General features: G+C 51.2%; 1 protein-coding gene across 2 annotated transcripts in view; it reads left to right on the top strand.

Annotated features, from left to right (window-relative positions):
- Positions 1–2507: 2507 nt before the first annotated feature.
- The window catches only part of EIF4E3 (eukaryotic translation initiation factor 4E family member 3), a 220395-nt gene continuing 213303 nt past the window's right edge, over positions 2508–9599 (top strand). The window contains exon 1 of one of the 2 annotated variants that reach the window (XR_009350758.1): positions 2508–2769. Coding sequence is in view for 1 of the 2 variants with exons in the window: in XM_059161508.1 (XP_059017491.1) it covers positions 2591–2769 (179 nt within the window). In the remaining variant the exon portion in view is untranslated. The remainder of the gene's footprint in view (positions 2770–9599) is intronic. The other variant, XM_059161508.1, reaches the window with a different exon arrangement.

Raw genomic sequence — 9599 nt, 5'->3', positions numbered from 1 at the left:
TTAGGCATCAGAGGTAATTCTGAGCATCCTGGAAGCCAAAGCAAAAAGAGGGAGGTACATAATTGTTATTTAATAAGGAAAAATTGCCAGACAGATCCTTGTTGTAAATTCTGGAAGTAATTTATCATGTGGTACTTAGTCTCTTTGAGAAACTGCAGATAAAACTTTTAAGCTAACCCTTTGTTGTCAACAGTATTGTTGAAGGACAGAAGGAAGAAACTAGACTAGACAATTTGGCAAGTCTTTATCTAATTAGAAGGCAAAAAGTCCCTTCCTACCTCAGAATTTTATGAAGATAACTATCACTTAATAAACATAACTTCAGAATCAACCATTACTTCTAAATCAGTTATATAGAAATCCATGTACCCACTTTGCACCATAACTTAGCAATATGTGTCAAATTTTTTTAATGCAGACCAAAATTCTACTTCTCCTAACTTATTCTGAAATAAACTTGGGCAGCTGAAGAAAAACACTGAATATAAAAATGCTTATGATAGCATTATTTATAAAGGAAAATGACTGAACCACATAAGTCTTGAGGGCTAGTGAATTAGATTACATTATTTCTTTACAATGGATTGTTTTGTAGCCCTTGAAGTAAAGGTATATTTTTTGATATGGAAAAAAGAAGATCTTCAAATACATAATGTTAAGTACATAAGGAGGTGCAGCAGTGGTATAAAATGCTTCTATTTCTCTTATAAAAGATACAGATAGGTATACAATTTCTGTATCTAGATACACACTTTCATGTGCCTACTTGCATTTTTCCGGAAGGAAACTGTTAACAGTGGTTTCCTCTGGGCAGGAAGATTGATAGCCTTGGGTGGGAGGGAGACTTACTATTCACTGCCTTATTTTTACTATGTGGACCTGTTCATTCTCCACTTAGAGAGGCAGTAGAGCCTGGCAGTTAAAAACCTAGACTCTGGGTTCTACCCCAGTTATATCACTTATTAGCAGTGTGACTTTGGGATTAATTTACCTTCTGCATTCTTCATCCATAAAATAGTCCTTTCCTCACTGGATTGCTGTTAGGATTAAATGAATTAATACACTCAGAACAGCCTAAACAATACCACATATGCTTTTTCTTGGAAAAAAATAAAAGGGAAAAAGCACACAAACAAAAAAACCCTGTATCTAACCAAAAGGAGCCTGGGATCTCAGAGCCAGAGGATTTTATTAGTATGTCAATGCTTTCAGCATCATATGTTGTATATAAAGTATGTTTGAAGCAGAGATCACAAAGCATTGGTCTCATTTAGCTTGTCATTTTATCTGAACTTGAATACCTTTTAGGCAAGGCACCTACCTGGGCTTCACAATAGGCATTTGCAATCCTTGAACCTATCTGGTCTACAGCTCCTGCTCTAGTCCATCCCAGTGAATGCTCAAGCTAAGAGCTTGCTAGGTCAGGTAGAAAATCTGAGACGATGGAACTCTCCATCCACAGCTGCTACAGGAAGGAAGGGGCTAACTGAAATTCGAGCTTCAAGAGGGCATCCATGCCCATGCCAGTTATGACATGTGTTCACAGCCCCCAAGGAGCGGTGCCAAGAGGATTCCTCTTTCTTTGGACCCAGGAATCTTACAGCCACAGGGATTTCCTCTGTCTTCAGAAGTTCAGAGAGCAGAGGGTTCTGTGTTCAAGAGGGCCCGGTTTCCTCTTTCCTTGCAGGTGCTTTGGGGCAAGTCTGGGGACTTGGGCTGACTTTGGGAACCTTCCTCTGAACTCTGCCACACTCGGGGCCAGACTTAGTCCCTTACCATGGACGCCTGGCGGCCCTGAAAAGGGCGGGATGGGAGCTGTGTTCCCTTGAAACTAGCTGAGTTAGGACATGTGCTCACCCTGAGGAACGCAAAACTGACCTATCACAACCTCGTGCCCAAGTCAGTGGCTCCTGGCTTGTGTCTGCCTGGCCCTCCCTTCGGGCGCTCTCGGGCATTCCATTCTCTTCATCCATTTGGCCAGCGGTTCCCCTTGCCATCTCTCCGTCGCATCCAACTGTGCTTCCATCTGCCCTTCCATCCCTCCGTCCTCCTCCAGCCATCTGCCGGCTTCCGCACCCGTCCTCAGACCGCTGGTATTAACACGCACCCGTCCTCCCCTCCCACCACGTGCGTCTGAAACGCCGTCCGCTGGTCCATCCGTCCATCCGTCCATCTTTCCGAAACCCGCCCGTCCACCCCCACCCCCGCCCCCCGGCCTCCGGGCTGGCTGCAGAACCAGCCCCCTCTCTCCGGCCGGCCCTGTGTCCCCGACCCCCCGGAGCCCGCTCATCCGTGCCCGGCTGCAGCTCTGCCCTCCCCCGGGCCGGCCGGCCAGCCGTCGGTCCGCCGCGCGCCGGGTCCGGGTCCGGGTCCGGGTCCGCGCCAACCGGGCCCCGCCGCGGGTCAGCCGGCTTCGGTCTGGCGGCGCGGCTCCCAGGCCAGGCGGGCGACGGGCCCGGGGCGGGGCGGGGCGCGCGCGGGGCGGGGCGGGGCGGCCGCGCCGGGGCGGGCGGGCGGGGGCCGGGGTGACTCAGCCGCCGCTCGCCCCGCGGTCCCTGCGTCCGCCGGCCTCGCAGGCGGGGCGGAGAAAATGGCGATGCCCCCGGCCGCCGTGCCCCCCGCCCGGGCCCGGGAGCCGCCGGGGCCCCGCGCCGCCGCCGCCAACGCCGCCAACGCCGCGCCGCCGCTCGGCCTGCAGCAGCTGTCGGCGCTGCGGCCCGAGCCGGGAGAGGTCCCGCTGCACTCGCCCTGGACCTTCTGGCTCGACAGGTGAGGGGGCGCGGGGCCCGCCGCGTCCGGCCCCGACCCCGCCGCCGCCGCCGTGCGCCCGCCCGGCCAGCGCCGCCGCTTTGTCTCGGCGCCGCCTGGGGCCCGAGCCCCGGCCCCGCGCCGCGGCCGCCCGCGCGCCCAGGACTCGCGCGGAGCCGGCTCGGGAGCCCGGGGCCGGGCCGGGGCGAGCGAGCGTTTGGCGGCCTCGCCCCGGGCCGGGAGGGCACAGGCGCAGCCCCGAAAGTTTCGGCAGCACTTTCCCCCGTTATTTCCCTCAGAGGAAGCGTGCCCGCGGGCGGCCGTCCTGGCCGGGCGCTGGGAGATGGGCCGGCCGGGGGTCGCCGGGTCCTCGCCGGAGAGCGGGGAGAGCGCTGCTGTCCTGGCGGCCCCGCGGGGCCCCTCCGACCTCCGCTGTGACAGCGCTCGGGGAAGTGGGCCGGCCCCCTGGGAAGTGTGCGGGGCGGCTGGATTACGGCCCGGCGGGGGCCTCCACTCCGCGCCCCCCCCCCCGCCCCCGAAACTGCCACGGACACCTCTTGGCATTCTTTCCTAAACACTGGGCGGGGGTTTTCTTGACAATTTACTGTGCAGCCACATGCCTTCTAGACGCTGGGAATTCACTGGTGAGCGATACCTCACTTTGTCAATAAAGTGGGGACGATTATAGCTTTCTCAGGGGACAGCTCAGGTGCCATCTCCTCAGAAACGCCTCCCTGACGGCTGTGTCTAAATTAGCACACCCCCATCTTGCAGTCATGCTGTATTCCCCTGCTCTGTCTTGTTTTCCTGTTATGCTTAATGCTGCCACATAGTATTATGTATGAATCTGTTTATTTTCAGTCTGTCTCAGGGACAGGACTGTCCTGTCTCGGGACTTTTCAGAAAGTCCCTCAGTACTTTCCCCTTGGTTGAAACTCAATGATCAGGGCCTTAGTTTTTGACACTTGCTATATCCCAGCACCTAGAACCGTGCCTGGCACATAGTAGGAGCACAAGAAAATTTTGATAAATGAATAAATGCATGAATGCAAAGCCCTTCTTAGTATCCATTACCCTGTGGGTCCACAAAGAGGACACCTCAAGGTTGTCCCAAAAGCTTATGGAAATTTTGATGACACTGCAACTGTGGTTAAATGTTTGGAAGAAAGGTATATGACTGTCTTCTACGAAATTTACTTAATAGACCCAAATCTGGTCTTTAAAAGCCTCACATAAAGTTCTTGCAAGATTTTTTAAAAGTGATAATCATCCTTTTAAGGAAGATAAGTTCATTTCTTTCTTCTTGTTGGAATTAGCACCCATCTATAAGAATCTATAAGAACTGACACTTGGAGCAGCGGTCTCTTCCGGGACCCGAAGAAGTTGGGGGTGGGGTAGATACAAAGAGTCTCGTTGTCTGAAACATTTTCACTTTCATTATGGGATGCTAAGAAAGCATTTTACTGTCATAGTAGGAGTGGTTTTGGCTAACATGAGCAGAATGAAATCATGTGTCTTTGTTTTCAAAGGTGTGCTGTAACTATTGTTGCTAAGTATCTGTTTTCAAGACCTTAAACCTGGGGCCTCTAGTCTAATGTTCTAACTTGTGGAGATTGTTGCCTGGTGGAAACAAGTATCAAGAGAGTTTCTTTTTAAAGGCTCAAAAATTAGTCTACCTAAAGGCACATCATTTTAAGAATGGTCCAAGATTTTAATGCCGCATAACAACACACAACTTTTTAAGAATATCTGGTATCTTTCAGGATAAGAATACAGTAACTTCAATGAAGACACAAACTCCAGCTTTCCTCGTATGCATTTGGGTATTTTTGTTCTCTGAAAGCCAGTAATCCAACGAAATGTTATTGCCACATTGTCCACATTTGGAATAGAAATAATTAGATTGATCTAGAAATTACTTCCAGCATTGCTCATTTGAATTCATTTTGCCTTATCAATCATCCCATAGCTTTTACTGACGCTGTTTCCACTTCTCTGGGAGTCCATTACATTTATGTCAGCTGGCCCCGTTCCCTCGGGGTTATGAACACATTGTGTTCTAGAAGTTCTGTTTATAACTTTTTCCCCCTAGGGAAACAAGATTCTAGAGAGAGTAATAAGGCTCTCAGGAGAGCCCTCCAAGGAAGTCTCCCCCCGCAACCCCCAGCGTAGGTGGTGTCTGCCACCAAGGGCATCAGTTTTGAGTTCCACAGTATCCAGAGGCCTTCTCATCCCTAAAACTCTCCTTTGGCACATACATCTGTCCTGTCCTCCCTTTCAGTCTACTTTGTGACCAGAGACAAGTGATCTACCCCCACTAAGCCTCGGCTTCATTGTCTGTCAAATGAGGATATTCATAGGTTCTCTCTCCCAGGGGTTGTTCTGAGGATTAATGGATGAATATAAAACACCAACATGGGTGCCCAGCATAGAATAAGTGCCTAATTAATATTGATAAGTAACATTGTTACCTGAAGCTCACCCATTACCCCCACCCCCAACAGTCCCTGGAGCAGCTTGTCTGAACTTAGTGTTAGGAAGCCAGCAACCTGAACTCATTTCCCCTGCTGGATGAAACAGAGAGCCCCTTAAGTAGACTTACTTGCATTTTCGATAGCAAATTCCAGTAAACCCGTGTGTGTGTGTGTGTGTGTGTGTGTGTGTGTGTGTGAGAGAGAGAGAGAGAGAGAGATTTGGACTGTATGGCTTAGAATGCAAGCATTTGGGGTATGATTTTGAATGGGGATATAGAATGAAGATACCGAAAACCTGATCCTGTCTTGGTCTTGGAAGCTGCTCTTGGTTGCATGTCTCTGAGTGGTGACCCCCTTTCCTCAGTTTTATCCACAGCACTCAGTCCTCAGGCCTCTGGTCCCCAGCCACACCAGCGACAGCATTCAGTTACAAGGCGTTCAGTTCCCTTGGTGCACTGGTGATTTCCCACAATTTTATACTTGTGCATGCGTCTCCTCCTCTCTGTGTCCATATGGATGTCTAATACACATCCAAACTCAGCACATGTCAAACCACCTCTTCAGCTTCTCTCCCAAATTTGCCTTCTTCCATCTGTCCCATCTCAGATCATAGCAGTTCGCAGTCACTCCTTCCTTCTGGTTGCTCAGCCTCCAGATCGTGGTGACCTCTGTGACTCTCCCCTTCCTCCCCTTCCCCATTCCTTCTCCCTCTCCAGCACCCACTCTGCACAGAGGCTGTTGATTCTACCATGCAAGGGTGTCCAGAATCCAGCGCAGTCTCACCGCCTGCATCCTGGACCTGAGCCGCACAGCCTCTCCCACCTGGACCACTGTGGGAGTGTGTTCTCCCTGCTTCTCCCCTTGCCACCTACGGTCCCTTCCCATCGCAGCAGCTGAAGTAATACCCAAGTTAAGGCCTGTCACTTCTCTGCTCTCCTCTTCACTCAGAGCAGAAGCCAAAGTACTTACAACTGCCTGTGAGACTCTGCAGCATTTCCTGTCCCGGCCCCATGTGCCTTGCTCCCCCCAATCCCAGTACCCCCCCTTCTCTCTCCCTTCTACCCTTCTAGCTCTTTCTCTGTCATCCCAAGCATGGGCCTTGACCACCAACAGTCCCTCCTGCCTGGAATGCTCTTCCTTCGACCATCTGCTAGGACTGCACTTTCTTCCCCTTCTGGTCTCTGCCCAGATGTCATCTTCTCACAAGGCCTGCCCTAACCACTGCGACAGAAACGGCACGCACATCCTGACACACACTCCCCATGCCCCTGACCCCACTTATTTTCTCCATAGGATTCTGTGGCTGTCCGCCTTCTCTCACTGGAACGTCCACTTCACAGGGTTCTTTCTGCATCATTCCGCCCTCTCCTCCTGGACCAGGCCGTGGCACAAAGTCACCCCACACTGAAGGGTTCGGGGCTGTGGAATTCTACTCCTAGTGACTTCCCCTTCTCCCATGGTGGTTCATCTTACTCCGAGTATCATTTGTAAACCTGCATCCTTAGCCTGACCGCTCTCCTGAGCTCTGGACACCCTGTCTACCACGTGCCGGCTAGCAGTGCCACCATTCAACACATTTTTCGGAGTTGGAATTTCCTTTGACCAAATCCTCTTCTCTCTTGAGTCCACTACCCCGTCTGGCTCTGTGCTTCAGAGGTTTGATCCCCTTTTGGAAAACCTGCTCCAAGCCTAAGCCATCCCCTCCTCTCCCTGTGCCTGCTCCCTAGGCACCCGCGCTCTCTGGCCTCAGGTAGACTGGTCCTGCCTGCCCCTAAGCTCTTCCCTCCTCCTGGCATCCCTGCCCTCCCCCCGACACACACACTCCCTACCCTACCCCCTCTTCCCCCACCAGCTGCCAGGGCTTAGCCTTCTGCCTTCTAACCTCCTCCTGGTCCTGTCATTCCAAAACTCCCCGCCTTTCTCCTTTGCCACAGCTGTGGATTGTGACTCTGTCTCCCACCACCTAAGCAAGCATGCCTCTCTTGTGGGCTTGTGCGCTCCCGGCAGGTAGAGTTCTGGATCTCCACCCCTACTTTTACCAGAGCGGCTCTGATCCGGTTTTGTTGTGGTGTTTGTTTTAGAAATGGGCCACTCTAATTTGAAAAGAGCACTCCCCAGCTTAGAAACAAAAACAAAACCTAAAACCCACAACCTTCAGATCATGCTACAAACTTCTATATTGCTATTTTTAACTTGAAACTCACTTTTTTTTTCTAAGCCTCATCCTCTATATGTCCCCAACTCCAGAATACCACTCAGTGTGTCCAGTCTCTGCTAACAGTGGACTTGTGGCCCTTTTCCTGCATATGCCATGGACTTGCCAGCTTCTGAGATTTGTCTCCTGATGTCCCTTGTGCTTGGGATGCGCTTCTGCCCTTTGTCTACCTGAAAAGCTGTTGGGCATCCTTCAAGGCCTTGCAAAGATTGCCCTTAAACAGCCTTTGACCCAAGCAGGATTGAGCCCACCTTGTCTGCACTCCTGCTGCACGTTTTTACAGGCCATATTTGTATTAAGGATCATTAGTGGGTCCCCTGTCCCTCCCTCTTGACCATGAGACTCGGACTGCCTCATGCCTGACTCCCTGGAGTAGACTTCATAGTACACACAGAAGGTGCTTAGAGAGTATTTGTGTTCTTGTGTCTTTAGTCACAAAGGTAGGCCAGTCACATATGTCCCCCACCAACCCCCCCGCAGGGTTCGCCTCTACCCAACCAGTGTTCCTCACGGTCATCCCTCACCACCCACATCTGAACCACCTGGCTGGGCCTCTTCAAGTGCCAGCTCCCAGCCTTGCCCAGGACCCACTCTCAGACCTCGGGGGGTGGACTGCACGTTTGGAGCAAGCGTCTTACACATCATCCCTGGAAAACTAGTGCTCTCTTTATTGATCAGGTCAGTGGAGCCTGTTAACTTGTCCATCGCTGTTCTCGCTGCCAAGAATGCAAACACGACGACAGCGTGGTCCTGGGCCTCCCAGGAGGGATGCCTCTCATACCACACGTTTCCACGGCATCAGTGGAGTGTTCTGGGAGGTACCACGTTCCAGAGGGAGACCCCTTTCACGATGTGATGCTTTCACAGACATCACCGTGGGGTGCTCCATAATAGTAAATCTGATATGGGGTGCCAGGCCAGGCTTGATAGAGAGGATCCCAAAACCATCCTCATTCACAGAGCGGCCTGTTGGGACCAGGTGAGGGTAGAAGACCACGTAGAAGGACGTAGAAGTTGAGAGGGAAACACCGGCTGGCATCTGCATCTGTTGCCCCCATTTTTGCCTTTCTGAACCCACAGACTTTCTTATAGCCCAGGATTTTACTTTCTGGAAGTGGGGAATGGTGTTCACATAGGTCAGGGAAAGGCTCTGCCTCGGAGGCCCACAGCCTCTCCTCCTGTGCGGCAGTGCTGGCTTCCTGCCATTGGGCCTGGAGGCCTTAAACACCCTCAGAAAAGTTACCAGTCCTCCCCTGGTATTAGCTGCTCAAAAAATCTATTTTCTTTCCTTTAATATTATAGATGCCATTTCCTTATTTTCAAACCTAAGACAGCTGGCAGGACCTTAATGGTCTGGCAGGGTGACAGTCCAGAACCTGGCCTCAGTTTGCTGTCACCTCTCTTGCACCCAACCTCTGTGTACCAAGGCATTAATTATCTGGCAAAAGGAAAAGAGTCCCAGTGGCTCGTGTCAAGGAGCTTATAGGCTGAGAATGAAAATATAAGGAAGCCTGGAAAAGTGAAAATGAACTAAACATGCAAAAAATAAAGCATTTAGATTATGAAGTGTGTTTCAGTAGATCCCTTATTAAATGTTAATAATAGGGCCGGGACCATTTTTTTGCGTGTGACTCTCAAACAGGAAGCGGCGATGGCCACAAGCCACAGATCTATCTAAAAGTAATTAAAATGCAATCAGCAGTAATGGAGCGTGTGATCTCCGAGGGATGCTCTCCATCACAGAACTGAGCCTCTACAGATTTTCCCTCTGATGGCTGAGTCTGATGTGAGCACATTCACCTAGACGGGCTTTCAGGAGACACATCCCTCTGGCTTTAAAGTTTCCCTCTCAGATGAAAGCCATACTCTTGGCTCAGACGCAGGTGTCGCTGAGGTGGAACGTTGTCCGTATTCATTTCTTCAAACAACATCTGTCTCGTGTGTGTGTGTGTGTGTGTGTGTGTGCGTGCGTGTGCGTGCACATGCATGGGGCATGCGCTGTCCCTGCTAGGTATGACCCTGGGTGTTGTACACAATTCCCCACGAGTCCTCAATACTGAAGTAGAACATACCAGCCACGTTTTACATGTGAGAAAATTGAGGCTGGGAGCAGCCACTTGACCAAGGTCACACAGCTAACAGAGCGGAAACAGGATTGGAGC

The sequence above is a fragment of the Mustela lutreola genome, chromosome 2, assembly GCF_030435805.1.
Source record: "Mustela lutreola isolate mMusLut2 chromosome 2, mMusLut2.pri, whole genome shotgun sequence".
In the NCBI taxonomy this organism is placed as follows: domain Eukaryota; kingdom Metazoa; phylum Chordata; class Mammalia; order Carnivora; family Mustelidae; genus Mustela; species Mustela lutreola.
This window is presented reverse-complemented; position numbering and strand designations above follow the sequence as displayed.